Source organism: Ursus maritimus, assembly GCF_017311325.1.
Source record: "Ursus maritimus isolate PB19 chromosome X unlocalized genomic scaffold, ASM1731132v1 scaffold_X1, whole genome shotgun sequence".
NCBI classification, from domain to species: Eukaryota; Metazoa; Chordata; class Mammalia; order Carnivora; family Ursidae; genus Ursus; species Ursus maritimus.
The window spans coordinates 54,789,486-54,806,737 of record NW_024423319.1 but is presented as its reverse complement, the minus strand read 5'-3'; the positions used below and the strand labels follow the sequence as shown (position 1 = coordinate 54,806,737).

General features: G+C 35.1%; 1 protein-coding gene across 1 annotated transcript in view; it reads left to right on the top strand.

Annotated features, from left to right (window-relative positions):
- Positions 1-17,252, top strand: part of DACH2 (dachshund family transcription factor 2) — an 835,748-nt gene that overhangs the window by 712,270 nt on the left and 106,226 nt on the right. Inside the window, exon 6 of the mRNA XM_008700629.2 lies at positions 137-309. Within this exon, the coding sequence (XP_008698851.2) occupies positions 137-309 (173 nt within the window). The remainder of the gene's footprint in view (positions 1-136; positions 310-17,252) is intronic.

Below are 17,252 nucleotides of genomic sequence, written 5' to 3'. Positions count from 1 at the left end.
AAAAAAAAAAAGAAAAGAAAAGCCAACAAGAATGAATCCAGATACTTTTTTTTTTTTTTTACTATTTCATAGCATTAATTTTGATGTGATTTTCCTTTTCCAAATGTAGTAATTTAACGTACACTGCCTCTTTTAGGACTGGATCTGCCATTTATGATGATGCCTCATCCCTTACTTCCAGTCAGCTTACCTCCTGCATCAGTTGCCATGGCAATGAATCAGATGAACCATCTCAATACTATTGCCAACATGGCTGCTGCAGCCCAGATTCACAGTCCACTCTCCAGAGCTGGGGCCTCTGTTATAAAGGTAAGAATCATGATTTGGAAGAGGACACAGGCTTTAATTACATGTAAATTTTGAGAAAATATTAGCAATACCACTGAATCTTCAGTATAAACACACAGCTTACTGACTCAGTTGCTTAGCATATAGTATTGATTTTATTTCTGTCTAGGCCTGCTAAGGTGTTTTATTGTTGATTGTTTGTTTGTTTGTTTCCATGACCACAGACATCACTTTTAATTCTAGCTTCATGTCTTGCAATCATGAGCACAGTGTGTGGGAGGCATAGCAAGACTAATGGCACAGTAGAATAGTGTACAAAAATCATTGCCATTGCTAGGGTGAAATGAAGTATACACTGTGCATCTTTTTGGTGTTTGGGAAGCAGTTCCGTGGTAGTATAAACCATACAGGACTTGTAGTCAGAAAGACCTAAGTTTTGATTCTGATCCTGCCACTTTACCTCAACAACCTTGGATATGACATTTAACCTGCATGAACTTGTTTCCTCAACTGTAAACTAAATGTTATAGTAATAATCTATCCCACTTACTTCATTCATTGTCCAGAGACAATATGAGTAAAATATAAGTTAAAAAACTGTGAAACATTAAGCAAATATTTATGATAATTTATAGCATTATCATTATAATCATTAGAATACTATCTTTTTTCAAATTTTCATGACCATTGGGTAATGAAGCACAAGTAATATTTTATAATATGTCCTGATGTTTTCTATTAGTTTGGCATATGGCCTCTCTGCCCTCTCTGCAAGTATCATGTGAACTTGGCTTTTTAGTATTTTTTTTCTTTTGGCAAGGAGATAATACAAAGGTACATGGGATTAAAAGATTATGGTTAATAAGAACAACCCACTTATTTCTTTTATTTATTCAACAAATATTATACCCTTCATGTATACATGTTGTATGGGGCAACATGGGATATAGGTAAAGAAGACATAATGCCTGACTTCAAGTACTCACAAACTAAATGTGATACAAACAAGTACCCATTTGTCTTGCACTAACAAGACAGACTGTGATGAATGGTATAGAATATCACCAAGTATTAAAGAAATTTAGAGGTGGGGCTTATTATACCTAGCTTGGCAGAAAGAGGGGGAAAATATCAAGAAAAACATTACAGTTGTTGGATTTGAACTGGACCTTGGCAATATAGATATGATCGTAATAGATGTACATGGGGGAATGTGAAAGAAAGGCAGAGGAAATGTAAGATTCTGGCTATTTTTCTTTCATTTTAAATTAGCTTCCAGTTTGGGGGATTTTTTAAAAAATAGGGGAAATTTGTGACAAACTTTTGTGGGAAAGGACAAGAAAAATTGATAATTTTTTATTAAGCTCCATATATATTTACATGGCCAAGTAGAAGTATGCTTCCTGCAAAGATTGTGGCCCTCAATAGATCAGTCTACTGTAGCTAATCAAAACTTTGTTGTTTGAATATTTGATCAGAGGCTAAACCAGGAAACAGAGTAATCTTTGAGAAAAAAAAATCATCCATGAACATATTTATTTATTTTAAAAAAATTTTTTAAAGATTTTATTTATCTCACAGAGAGAGAGATAGCAAGAGAGAGAACACAAGCAGGGGGAGTGGGAGAGGGAGAAGCAGGCTCCCCACAGAGCAGGGAGACTGACTTGGGGCTTGATCCTAGGACCCTGGGATCATGACCTGAGCTGAAGGCAGACGTTAATGACTGAGCCGCCCTGGTGCCCCCATACATGAACATATTTAAAAGATGGAATAAATTTCTGATAATTTTGAAATTGGGTGACTACTAAGTAAATGCGACCCCCACACAAAATTAGAAAACTATTAAGAAACAGAGCATGGTTTAAAGTACTTGCTTTGAAATGATGAAAAACTGCTTTTAGTAGAAGCATGTTTGTGGCTTTTCAAAAATGTATTTATTCAGCTTTCTTAATGATGATTATTCAGACTGAATCAGCTACATTTTGGTTGAATGCTTGGGACGTATGGTAGCTTTGCCATGAATTTGGAGTGAAGGGGTACTTGGGGAGGAGCTCATGACTAGCATTCGGTTATTGGCAGTGATGATGATGGAAATGGAAAGGATAATTATCTTCTCCTTAAATAATCCAAATATTGTTAACATATTAAAGCAATAGAGCTATATTTTTGTTTACTGCTAATTTGACTATTTCATATGCGACTTTAGAAAGAGAACCTTTACAGACATAAAAGTGGATACTGCTTTTTAAAAGCTGATATTATACAACATGCTTATTTAAGTCTTACCAAATATGAAATTTGTATCTGCTTTCATATAATTATTTTGACCAAAGTCAGTTGAAAACAATATATTTATTTTGAATGCTCTTTGATAAAATTTTTCTACAGATCTATAGAAGTAGATTTCTATCAGAGAATGGTAGGGAAATGAAGAAAAAATGTTTTATTTTGTTTTGTTTTTAAATAGTTGATTTCTGTGAATAGTGAGAGGCTTTTAATATTGTTGCCAAGTTTTGTTTATTTTTTACAAAGATATTATTATATAATTGCAACTACTAGTTTTGAAAATAATTCACAAGAAATAACATTATAAAAAACTTTCTAATTAATTGCCAAATGGGTGTTAATATATTGAAATTTTTAGCACTCCTTTCAAGAATAGTTATCAATATGATACTAAGCTCTAAGGACAGAAATTCCACACCTCGGTTGATGTATATTTTAATAGAAATTTGTTTTCAATATGCTTCTTGGTGAAGAACACTTTCAAGTTCAATCTGTTAGAATCCTACAGGCAGTGGGCAAACCTACGTATTGAGACTTTTTCATATACTATGATTTGGAGGATATGGGGACTATTCAAACAAAAACATGTTTTATTTACATTTACAGATTTTTAAAAGTTTTTATTTAAATTTCAGTTAGTTAACAGACAATATAATATTAGTTTCAGGTGTACAACATTGAGATTCAATACTTCCATACAAAACCTGGTGCTTATCACAGCAGGTGCACTCCTTAATCTCCATCAGATATTTAATTCATCCCTCCACCACTCTGCCCTCTGGTAATCATCAGTTTGTTCTCTATGTTAAGAGTCTGTTTCTTGGTTTGCCTTACTCTCTTTTTTTTCCTATATGCTTATTTGTGTTGTTTCTTAAAATCTGTATATGAGTGAAATCATAGGTTTTTGTCTTTCTCCAAATGGCATTTCACTTAACATAATACTCTCTAGCTCTATCCATGTCATTGCAAATGGCGAGATATCATCTTTTTATGGCTGAATAATACACCACTATACACACACACACACACACACACACACACACACACACCCCACTTCTTTATATATTCATCAGTTGATAGATACTTGGGCTCTTTCCTTAATTTGGCTATTGTAGATAATGCTGCTATAAACACTGGGACATAGGTATCCCTTTGAATTAGTATTTTTGTATTCCTTTGATAAATACCTAGTAGTGCAATTGCTGGATTGTAGGGTAGTTCTATTTTCAACTTCTTGAGGAAACTCCGTACTGTTTTCCAGAGCGGCAGCTCCAGTTTGCATTCCTATCAACAGCACAAGAGGGTTTCCCTTCCTCCATACCCTTGCCCACACCTGTTGTTTCTCATGTTGTTGATTTTAGCCATGCTGACAGGTGTGAGGAGATATCTCATTGTACTTTTGATTTGCATTTCCCTGATGATAAGTGATGTTGAACATTTTTTCATGTGTCTGTTGGCCACTGTATGTCTTCTTTGGAAAAAAGTCAATTCATGTCTTCTGTCCATATATAATTGTATTAATCCTTTTTGTGTTGTTGAGTTTTATAAGTTCTTTTTATATTTTGGATACCAATCCTTTATCAGAGTGTCATTTGCATGTATCTTCTCCAATTCCTTAGGTTTCCTTTAGTTTTGGTCATTGTTTCCTTCACTGTGTAGAAGTTATTTTAATGTAGTTCCAATAGTTTATTTTTGCTTTTGTTTCCCTTGCCTCAGGAGACATATCTAGAAAGAAGTTGCTACAGCTTATGTCAAAAAGGTTATTGCCTGTGTTTGCCTCTAGGATTTTTTTTTTAGAAAAAGTAAATTCTGATCCTTTATTTAAAATAAAGACATTAGCTGTTACCCCATGCTATGGTGGCAAAACATTAAACTCAAGCTCCTGAAGTATACTGCTTTTATACCGCAGATATTGAATTGTGACCCTTTGCCATTATAGACTAATTAAAAGTGAAATTTTATGGCATCTCAGCATGCAATCTGCTTTTATTTATTTATTTATTTATTTATTTATTTATTTATTTTAATAATCATATTTTTTAATGTTATGTTAGTCACCATACAGTACATCCCTGGTTTTTGATGTAAAGTTCGATGATCCATCAGTTGTGTATAAAACCCAGTGCACCATGCAATACGTGTCCTCCTTACTACCCATCACCAGCCTACCCCATTCCCCCACCCCCCTCCCCTCTGAAGCCCTCAGTTTGTTGCCTCTAGGATTTTAAATGTTTCATGTCTCACATTTAGGTCTTTAATCCATTTTGAGTTTATTTTTATGTTTGGTGTAAGAAAGTGGTCTTTCAGAACTTTAATTCTTTCACAAGTTGCTGTCCAGTTTTCCCAACACCATTTGCCATTTGTTGAAGAGACAGCCTTTTTTCCATTACGTATCCCCCACCTTTGTCAAAGATTAATTAACCATATGATTGTAGGTTCATTTTTGTGATTTGTCCTCTTTTCCTGTGATCTATGTATTTATTTTTGTGCCAGTACCATACTGTTTCGATCACTACAGCTTTGTAATATAACTTGAAGTCTGAAATTGTGACACCTCCACATTTGCTTTTCTTTTTCAAGATTGTTTTGGTTACTCAGAGTCTTTTGGAGTTCATTACAAATTTTAGAACTGTTTTTTTCTAGCTCTGTGAAAATCGTTGTTGGCATGTTGATAGAGATTGCATTAAATATAGATTGCTTTGGATAGTATAGACATTTTAACAAAATTTATTCTTCTAATCCATGAGCATGGAGTGTCTTTCCATTTCTTTGGGTCATCTTTATCAATGTATCATTGTTTTCAGAGTACTAGTCTTACACATTTTGGGTAGGTTTATTCGTAAGTATCTTATGGATTTTGGTGCAGTTGTAATTGGGATTGATTCCTTAATTTGTCTTTCTGCTGCTTCATTTTTCCTGAATAGAAATGCAACAGATTTCTTTACATTGTTTTGTATCCTGTGACTTTACTGAATTTATCACTTCTAGCAGTTTTTGTTGTCGTTGTTAGTTTGCTTGGTTTTGTTTGTTTATTTTGTGAAGTCATTTTGGTTTTCTATGTATAATATCATATCATCTGCAACTAGTGTTTTACCTCTTTCTTGCCAATTTAGGTGCCTTTTATTTCTTTTTGTTTTACAATTGCTGTGGCTAGGACTTCCAGTACTGTGTTAAATAACAGTGGTGATAGTGACATCCCAGTCTTGCTCCTGACTGTAGAGGAAAATCTGTCAGTTTTACCCCATTGAGGATGATAATATCTGTGGGTTTTCATATATGGCCTTTATTATGTTAAGGTATGTTCCTTCTTTTTTTCTTTTAAATATTTGTTTGAGAGAGAAAGAGAGGGAGAGAGAGTCAGCATGTGAGTGGGAGGAGAAGCAGAGGGAGAGAATCCTCAAGCAGACTCCCTATTGAGTGCAGAGCCTGAACCAAGGCTTGATCTCAGGACCAATGAGATCATGACCTGAGCCAAAACCTAGAGTCAGACACTATTAACTAAGCCACCCAGGTGCCTCAAGGTATATTCTTTCTAAACCTACATTTTTTTTTTATCATGAATGGATGTTGTGCTTTGTCTAATGCTTTTCCTGCATCTATTGAGGTGATAATATGGTTCTTACTCTTTCTGCTATTGGTGTGATAACATTATGTTGATTGATTTGTGAATATTGAACCACCCAGGAATAAATTCCACTTAATCATGGTGAAAGATTTTTTAAATGTATTGTTGGATTCAGTTTGCTAGTATTTTGTTAAGAATTTTGCATCTGTGTTCATCAGGGATATTTGCCTGTAGTTCTCTTTATTAGTGGAGTCTTTACCTGGTTTTGGTATCATGGTCATGCTGTCCTCATGGGTTGAATTTGGAGGTTTCCCTTCTTTTTCTATTTTTTCGAAAAGTTTAAGAAGTATAGGTTCTCACTTGTTTTTACATGTTTGATAGAATTTGCCTGTGAAGCCATCTGGCCCTGGATTTTAGCTTGTTGGGAGTTTTTTTTATTACTGATTCAATTTCTTTGCTGGTAATTGGTATGTTCAAGTTTTCTATTTCTTCTTGTTTCAGTTTTGCTAATTTTATGTTTCTAGGAATGTGTCCATTCCTTCCAGGTTGTACAATTTGTCAGCATGTAGTTTTTCATAATATACTCTTAAATTGTTTGTATTTCTGTGACATTGATTGTTATTTCTTCTCTTTATTTGTGATTCTATTTACTTGGGTCCTTACTCTTTTATTTTTGTTAAGAAGAGCTAGAGGTGTATCAATTTTATGAATTTTTTCAAAGTACCATCTCCTGATTTTTTTGATCTGTTCTGTTGTGTTTTCTTAGTTTCTATATAATTTATTTCTGCTCTAGTATGTATTATTTCCTTCCTTTGGCTGGCTTTAAGTTTAATTTGTTGTTCTTTTTCTAGCTCCTTTAGATGTAAGGTTACGTTGTTTATTTGAGATTTTTCTGCTTCTTGACATAGGCCTGTAATGCTATATACTTCCCTCAGGACGACTTTTGCTGCATCATAAAGATTTTGGACCATTGTGTTTACATTTTCATTTGTTTCCGTTTTTTAAAAGTTTATTATTTGATTTCCTTGTTAACCCATTCATTGTTTAGTAGCATGTTGATTAACCTTCATGTATTTATGGCTTTTCCATTTTTTTTCTTGTAGTTGACTTCAGGTTCATAGCACTGTGGTCAGAAAAGGTGCATAGTATTACTTCAGTCTTTTTATATTTGTTGAGGCTTGATGTGTGACCTGGTATGCGATCTATTCTGGAGAATGTCCCATGTGTACTTGAAAAGAATAAGTACTTTGTGTTTTAGGATTGAATGTTCTGAAAATATATGTTCAGTCCATTTGTTCCAGTGTCATTCAAAGCCATTTTTTCTTTGATGACTTTTTGTTTAGATGATCCGTGCATTGATGTATGTGGGGTGTTAAAGTCCCCTACTATTGTTGTATTATTATCAATGAGTTCCTTTATGTTTGTTATTGTTTTATATAAGTGCATGTTTCCAAGTTGAGGGCATAAATATTTACAATTGTTACATCTTTAGTTTTGCTTCTCTAGGTAACTTTATCTCTCCTTCTATTCTGAATGATAGTTTTCCTACATACAGCATTCTTAGCTGCAGATGATTCCCATTTAGCACTTTGAATATATTATGCCACTCCCTCTGGCTTGCCAAGCTCCTGTTGAGAAATCTCTGGCTAGCCTTCTGGGTCTTCCATTGCACGTTAAGGACTTCTTTTGTCTTGCTGGTTTTAAGATTATTTCTTTACCACTATATTTTGCAAATTTAACTAAAATATGTGTTGGTGTGGGTCTGCTTTTGTTGATTTTGATGGGAACTCTCTGTGCCTCCTGGATCTGGGTGTCTCTTTTCCTTCCCAGATTAGGGAAGTGTTCAGTTATTATTTCTTCAAAAAATTTATGTCCCCTTTACTCTCTCTTCTTCTGGGACTCCTATAATACAAATGTTACGTTTGATGTTGTCACTGAGTTCTCTAAGTCTGTTCTCATGTTCCATTTACAAATATCTTCTTCCATTCTGTGGTTTGTCTCTTAGTTTTGTTGACTGTTTTCTTTGCTGTGAAGACGGTTTTATCTTGATAAAGTCCCAGAAGTTCATTTTCACTTTTATTTCCTTTGCATTTGGAGATGTGTCTTGAAAGAAGTTGCTGTGGCTGATGTCAAAGAGGTTACAGCCTATGTTCTCCTCTCTGATTTTGATGGATTCCTGTCTCAAATTGAGGTCTTTCATCCATTTAGTGTTTATCTTTGTGTATAGTGTTAAGAGAATGGTTGAGTTTTCACTCCTTTGTATAAAGCTGTCCAATTTTCCCAGCACCATTTATTGAAGAGACTTTCTTTCTTCCATTGGATATTTTTTCCTGCTTTGTCAAAGTTTAGTTGAACATAGAGTTGAAGGTCCATATCTGGGTTCTCTATTCTGTTCCATTGATCTATGTGTCTGTTTTTGTGCCAGTACCATTCTGTCTTGGTGATCACAGCTTTGTGATATAGCTTGAAATCAGGCAACGTGATGCCCCCAGCTTTGGTTTTTTTTTTTCAACATTTCCTTAGCAATTTGAGGTCTTTTCTGGTTGCATATGAATTTTAGGATTGTTTGTTCCAGCACTTTGAAAAATGCCATTGGTATTTTGATCAGGATGGTATTGAAAGTGTAGATTGCTCTGGGCAGCATAGATATTTTAACAATATCAAAATGAAATGTTTTTCCATCTTTTTGTTTCTTCATCAATGTCTTTCATCAGTGTTCCAGAGTTTCTAGAGTATAGATCCTTTACTTCTTTGGTTAGGTTTATTCCAAGGTATCTTATGGTTTTTGGTGCTATTGTAAATGGAAATGATTCCCTAATTTCTCTTTTTACAGTTACATTGTTAGTGTAGAGGAAATCAACTGATTTCTGTGCATTGATTTTGAATCCTGCCATATTACCGAATTGCTGTGAGTTCTAGTAATTTGGGGGTGAAGTCTTTTGGGTTTTCCACATAAAGTATCATGCCATCTGTGAAGATAGAGAGTTTGACTTCTTCTTTGCCAATTTGAATACCTTTTATTTGTTTTTGTTGTCTGATTGCTGATGCTAGGACTTCTAGTACAATGTTGTACAATAGTGGAGAGAGTAGCCATCCTTGTTATGTTCCTGATCTTAAGTGAAAGGCTCTCAGCTTTTCCCCATTGAGAATGATATTCACTGTGGTCTCTCCATAGATGGTTTTTGTGAAATTGAGGAATGTTCACTCTATCCCTATACTCTGAAGAGTTTTAATCAGGAAAGGATGCTGTATTTTGTCAAATGCTTTTTCTGCATCAGTTGAGAGAATCATATGGTTCTTGTCTCTTCTCTTATTAATACTTTCATCACATTGATCAAATGACACTACAGATAAAGGACTGGTATCTAAGATCTATAAAGAACTTCTCAAACTCAACACCCAAAAAACAAGTCAAAAAATGGGCAGAAGACATGAATAGGCACTTCTTCAAAGAAGACATAACGATGGCTAATAGACACATGAAAAAATGTTCAGCATCATTAGCCATCAGGGAAATTCAAATCAAACCACATTGAGATACCACCTTACACCAGTTAGAATGGCAAAAATTGACAAGGCAAGAAACAACAAATGCTGGAGAGGATGTGGAGAAAGGGAATCCTCTTACGCTGTTGGTGGGAATACAAGTTGGTACAGCCACTTTGGAAAACAGTGTGGAGGTCCCTCAAAAAGTTAAAAATAGAGCTACCCAATGACCCAGCCATTGCACTACTGGGTATTTACCCCAAAGATACAGACGTAGGGAAAAGAAGGGCCATACGCACCCCAATGTTCATAGCAACATTGTCACAATAGCTAAACTGTGGAAGAAGCCAAGATGCCCTTCAACAGATGACTGGATAAAGAAGATGCGGTCCATATATACAATGGAATATTACTCAGCCCTCAGAAAGAATGATTACACAACATTTGCAGCAACATGGATGGGACTGGAGGAGATTATGCTAAGTGAAATAAGTCAAGCAGAGAAAGACAATTATCGTATGGTTTCACTCATTTATGGAATATAAGAAATAGGAAGATCGGTAGGAGAAGGAAGGGAAGAATGAAGGGGGGTAAACAGAAGGGGGAATGAACCATGAGAGACTGTGGACTCTGGGAAACACACTGAGGGCTTCAGAGGGGAGGGGGTGGAGGATTGGGATATGCTGGTGATCGGTATTAAGGAGGGCACATATTGCATGGTGCACTGGGTTTTATATGCAAGTAATGAATCGTGGAACATTGCATCAAGAACTGAGGATGTACTGTATGGTGACTAATATAACAAAATAAATATTATTAAAATAAAAAAATAAAAACAATAAAAAAAGAAAATATACTTAGATCACAAGATGTTATTTAAAAAAAAGAAATGTTCATCTACTTATCTGTGTGAATGGCAATTTTATCTGTATTATGCCAACATAAAATAAAAATTCGGATGCTGAAAAAAAAAGAAAATTTAACATTGAACATTTTGAAAGAAATGCCACAATTATGAAATTTGATTTCTTTCTGACAAATCCACTGTGAATTAGGGAAAGACACAATAACCTGATTCACCTTCTTTGCTGGTTTGCTATAACAAAATACCATAGACCAGGTGGCTTAAACATAATAAATTTATTTATCATATTTCTAGAGGCTGGAAAGTCCAAGATCAAAGTGACTTCTGATTCCTGGTGAGAGCTCTCTTTCTGGTTTCCAGATGATCACCTTCTCACTGTGTTCACACATGGCAAAGGTAGACAGGAAGCAAATTTTCTCATATCTCTTCTTAAAAGGGCATTAATCCCACCATGAGGGCTCCCCCACGCCATGACTTTATTACCCCCCAGAAGTCCCATTTCCAAATACTTTCACATTAAGGTTAGAGTTTTAACATAGGAATTTAAGGGAGATATTCAGTCATCAGAATATACAATCTAATGTGATTATAATGTCACCATGCTAGCATCTCTACAGTTAATGATCTGCTGGTATTTCCATTGTATCCTTATTTTCAACATTTTTAAAATATTTTATTCATTCATTTGAGAGAGAGCGAGAGAGAGCACACGAGCAGTGGGGAGAGGCAGACATAGAGGGAGAAGCAGACTCCCTGCTGAGCTGGGAGCCCAACAACGTGGGGCTCGATCCCAGGACCCAGAGATCATGACCTGAGCCTAAAGCAGCTGCTTAACCATCTAAGCCACTCAGGTGCCCCTATTTTTGGCATTCTATAACTCACCTGCATAAAAACAAATTTAAATCAGAAACATATACAGAAAGAGATTAGGGCACATTGCACAAAAAGTCCAAAGTACATGTTTAGTTATAATAAAATTTATGAAAGTTCAGAAATAGAGCTACCATATTTATTCATATGTTTTAATTATTCAATTATTCTTTTTAAAATTATTTGTTTATTTATTTATTGATGTAAAGTTCGATAATTCATTAGTTGCATATAACACCCAGTGCACCATGCAATACATGCCCTCCTTACTACCCATCACCAGCCTATCCCATTCCCCCACCCCCTCCCCCTCTGAAGCCCTCAGTTTCTCAGAGTCAATAGTCTTTCATGCTTCATTCCCCTTCTGATTACCCCCCCTTTCTTTATCCCTTTCTTTTCCTACCAATCTTCCTAGTTCTTATGTTCCATAGATGAGAGAAACCATATAATTGTCCTTTCTCTGGTTGACTTATTTCACTTAGCATTATCTCCTCCAGTGCCATCCATGTTGCAGCAAATGTTGACAAATCGTTCTTTTTGATAGCTCAGTAATATTCCATTGTATATATGGACCACATCTTCTTAATCCAGTCATCTGTTGAAGGGCATCTCGGCACCTTCCATGATTTAGCTATTGTGGACAATGCTGCTATGAACATTAGGGTGCATATGGCCCTTCTCTTCACTACGTCTGTATCTTTGGGGTAAATACCCAGTAGTGCTATGGCTGGGTCATAGGGTAGCTCAATTTTTAACCTTTTAAGGGAACTCCACACTGTTTTCCAGAGTGGCTGTACCAACTTGCATTCCCACCAACAATGTAGGAGGGATCCCCTTTCTCCTCATCCTCTCCAACAATTGTTGTTTCTTGCCTTGTCAATTTTTGCCATTCTAACCGGCATAAGGTGGTATCTTAGTGTGGTTTTGATTTGAATTTCCCTGATGGCTAATGATGTTGAACATTTTTTATGTGTCTGTTAGCCATTTGTATGTCTTCATTGGAAAAGTGTCTGTTCATATCTTCGGCCCATTTTTTGATTTGTTTATTTGTTTCTCATGTATTGAGTTTGAGAAGTTCTTTGTAGATCTTGGATACCAGTCTTTTATCTGTAGCATCATTTGCAAATATCTTCTCCCATTCCATGGGCTGCCTCTTAGTTTTTTGGACTGTTTCCTTGGCTGTGCAGAAGCTTTCTATCTTGATAAAGTCCCACAAGTTCATTTTATCTTTTGTGTCTCTTGCCTTTGGAGATGTGTCATGAAAAAGGTTGCTGTGGCCGATGTCATAGAGGTTGCTGCCTATGCTCTCCTCTAGGATTTTGATGGATTCCTGTCTCACATCGAGGTCTTTCATCCATTTGGAGTTGATCTTTGTGTATGATGTGAGAGAGTGGTCAAGTTTCATTCTTTTGCATTCATATGACCAATTTTCCCAGCACCATTTATTGAAGAGACTGTCTTTTTTCCACCAGATGTTTTTTCCTGCTTTATTATTCAATTATTCTTATTTACATATCTTTTTTTTTACTTGCATGTAAAACTTTACCTTTTTTCCATATCATTTAAAAATGTCGCTGGTGTGCGGGGCAGGGGGAACATACTGCAATATTAAAAGAAGGTTTCATATCCTTCTAAACACCTGCTACTCTTCTTTAGCATAGTTTGTGTTAAGCTGATGCCTGTGCTTTGCCACTGATGATCATGAGACTGTGATCCCAATTTCCTTTGGAAGCTGGTCTTACAGCATGTGATTTGAATATTAGGATTATATAATAAATAGTGTTATCGAGTTAGTGAATGACTGGCCTACAAATCATATTTAATTTCCAGCACTTACCACTTCTGATTAAAGGTCTGGAAGCAACTATTTTAATATTTCTATTTTCAGTTTTTCTTTCTGCAACATAGATCTCACTTTCTTTACACTGTTTCTGTGTTTACATTTCTTCTGATTGAGTCTATATCAGAAAACTGTTTGGGTTAATGTATAAGTCATGTTAGCTCCTCATTTTAATTCAGGTAGACCCAATTGGCATTTGTTAGCAAGCCCATTTGTTAACTAATTGAATCAGAATAAGCCACTGATACCTAGTTTAAAAAGTTTGTGGGTGCGTCCATATTTTTTTTTCGATGATTGAGTTTCTATTATGCATCAGGTGGTTTTTAAGGTTTATAATCTAATGTGAAGAGACAAACAATAAACAGGATTAATAGTTCTATGATTTTTTATTAAACATTTAAATAGACAAAATGAACTCATGTACTATTTTGAAAACATGGTTTTGCAGATTTTGTTTTATACTCTGTAAGACCAGGTTCCTGAGTCATAGCAAGAATGGAAACTACATATAATGATTTGAATTTTCCTACATTCTCTGTTTAATGTTTTAATAGTACATGTTTTGTTACTGTATGATGTTTGTTTCTAATTTTTCAGGTTCTTTAAAAGGAACTGTGTGGGATACAGATTACTGTAATTGAATGCATTTTACCTAATACATATTTTTATCATATGACACTCTACTTGTGCTTCTTTGAATGCTCATAAACTCAAATGAATACAATATTTAGTGTACTTATTCATATACTTAAATGTTTGCCTAGTCAGATGACGTTGAACATTAGAAAGAAATAAAAACCTCAGATTCCTATAATGGACTTAAACATTCAATGTTTTTTATTTGGGCCAGCATCCAGTGGTGTGCCTGTAAGCTGTATCTCCAAAAAAAAGACCCCAAACAACACAAAATAAAAAAGAAAAGCTCTGACTTATACCATTTTCCAATTTCTGTGTTGTAAATATTTCCGTCATGGCTGATTTCAAGTTACCATCATTTTAACACCTGGCTCACAAAATTACTGAATATTTAGCAATTGGCCTTAGCTTGAACAGGCTTCAAAATAATACTTTCCTTTTAAAAACATTATATGAAATACGAAATGTTTATCAAATCAAACTCTCCATGCCAATCTTCCTTCATATCCATTAAACAAAACAAAAACTTTCAAACTAGTTTACCTACTAATTTTCTATTTCTTCAAAATAACATAACATATTAACTAAAAGTATGAGAAAACTCTATAAAAATCAATGAATAAGTAGTTTGTTTCTCAATGGAAATTATACCACTTCACATAGACTGATGTCAAATTGAAAAGAACATGATTGCATTTGGGCCTTTTTCTTCTACCAATGTGTAAATATTTCTACCTCAGTGTGAGAAACCTTTCATAATCAGAGGTGTGTATTCCTGCAAATGCCCTCAAATAGTGAAAGCTAACACAAAGAAGAGTAGACATGGCTGTCTATTCACCACTCCTGTCATAGTTTTAAAATTTTCTTTTCACAGGTAGGAGAGAAAACCATAGCTTTTAAAGGATCTGAGAAGTGATGTGACTCTTAGAAGTTTATATTTCTAAAATTATACATATATCATAAATTATATATATATATATACATATTTACTTATAGTTTAGTGAATTTCCCTATCTTCATGGATGTAAACCATGTAACCATTGTAATTAACAACGAGTTTTATTTTTTTAAATATTTTATTTATTTATTTGATAGAGCATGAGAGAGCAAGCATGATCCGGGGGAGGGGCAGAGGGAGAGGGAGAAGCAGACTCCCCGCTGAGCAGGGAGCCCAAGCAGGGATTGATTCCAGGACCCCCATGATCATGACCTGAGCTGAGGGCAGACACTTAACGGACTGAGTCACACCGGCACCCTAACAATGAGTTTTAGATGCATAGAACATATCTACTATAGCAACACTGTTCAATACAGTAGCCACTAGCCACATGTGGCAATTTCAATTTAAATGAAGTAAAGAAAATGAAAACCTCAGTTGCTCTGTTGCAACTAGCCACATTTCAAGTGCTCAGTAATCACATGTCACTTGTGGCTACTATATTAGACAGCACAAGGATAGAACATTGCATCATTGCAAAAAATTTTATTATATAGCACTGTTTTAGAGCATTAAGTAGGGTGGACAAAAAGTCATGAATCACTGGTAATCTTTGGGGGAGAAGATAATACAGACCAAAAAGTCAGCAAGTATATTGCAGTTAGCCTTGCAGTTAGCCAAAAAGAATAGCTGTTGCTGAATATTGGCTTACTGAATTATTATTGTCATCATTTTTTGTTAGGAAAGAGGGCAAGAACACAGAATTCACTGATTTTGCAAGATTTAATATGTGCAAAGGACTGTGTCACATTGCTTTGTCAAAAACGCGAAAGTGAAACAGACTTAAGCTCCACCCTCAAAAGAATTTGTAGAATTATATACTATTTCTGGCTAGAACCATTATAGTTTGTTAGTGAGGTTAGATGAATTACGAAGCAGATTTCATTGGAGACAGCATGGCCTAATGGGTAGGAGCATAGGCTCTGAAGTCAGACTGCCTGCCTGTATTTAAATTCTGGTTTCACCATTCCTTGTTATATGACTGACTTTAGGCAAATTATACCTGTTATCTCAGTTTCCCTCATCTTCCAGTGAAATGGTGAGAGTGGTTATAACTACCTCATAGTGTTAACATGAGACTAAATGAGACAAGGCTTGTCAACATACTTAGAGCACTGTTTGGCATTTATTAGTCAGTGTATATTAGCAAATATTATTTTATTTTATTATATTTTATACTCACGGATCCATATAAAGATACTAGTAAGTAGAGAGCAATAATATCATGGCCAAGAGCTAGCCTGAGAAAGAAGTAACTTCTCTTATACACATGCCTCTGTATAACCCCTATCACTACCATAACCAAGGGTTCCCCCCACCATTAGATACATATACTGGTATTGTACCCTCCATCTACAGAGCATTTGTTCACCAGTCATGACTGATTTGATCTCCATGCAGAATAAAGAGTTAGGGATCTGGTGGGGACTGGAGAGGAGTGTCTATTCTAATACCAAAATTGATTTGATTCATATTTTATTTTAAGCCATTTTGACTGCTTATGTGTGGATTATTTATTCTTCAGTTTGAACTATGAACATTTACATCCCATGTGAAAATACCCACAGACCTTCTTTCTGTCCTCAATAGGTACATTAGACACTTGATGTTTGCTGAATGAATTAATTAAAAATAATGATTCATTGTATATTAGACTTTGGGGAGTATTTCTAACATAAATGATCATTAGTGATATAGAATTTAATTGCAAAACTGGAAAAGACATTACAAGTTGCAAACAAATGTTTTTTTGTTTTTGTTTTGTTTTGGTTTTGGTTTTGTCAAAAATAAGTTTGGGAATATTGTTACTCCAAGCATATATTCTTTAGTTCTACCTCAGATTCCTTTACTATTGGCTCGGCAAGTAACACTTGTATCTAATAACTAATATAGGTATAGCAGGAACTGGAAATTGCATTATGATTATTAGGCTTGAAAGGCTATTCATCCTTTAGTTGTATCACCGAGTATGGCAAAATCCTGAGAGCAAAATAGGTAAAATACCTGGGGCGCCTGGGTGGCTCAGTTGTTGAGTGTCTGCCTTCAGCTCAGGGCATGATCCTGGGGTCCTGGGATCGAGCCCCACATTGGGCTCCCTGCTCAGCGGGAAGTCTGCTTTTCCCTTTCCCTCTCCCCCTGCTTGTGTTCCCTCTCTCACTGTATTTTTCTCTGTCCAATAAATAAATAAAATCTTTAAAAAAATAGGTAAAATACCTGACTGGTATGAGAACCTATTTCCTATTTTACATTTGTACCTTATTTTTTGTGTGTGTGGGAAACTGTGCTTTTTTAAGTTTTTTATTTTAATTTCAGTTAATTAACATACAGTGTTATATTAGTTTCAGGTGTACAGTATAGTGATTCAACAATTCTATACTTCATGGGATACTTTGTAATATCAGTGTACAGTAGTTTTCTC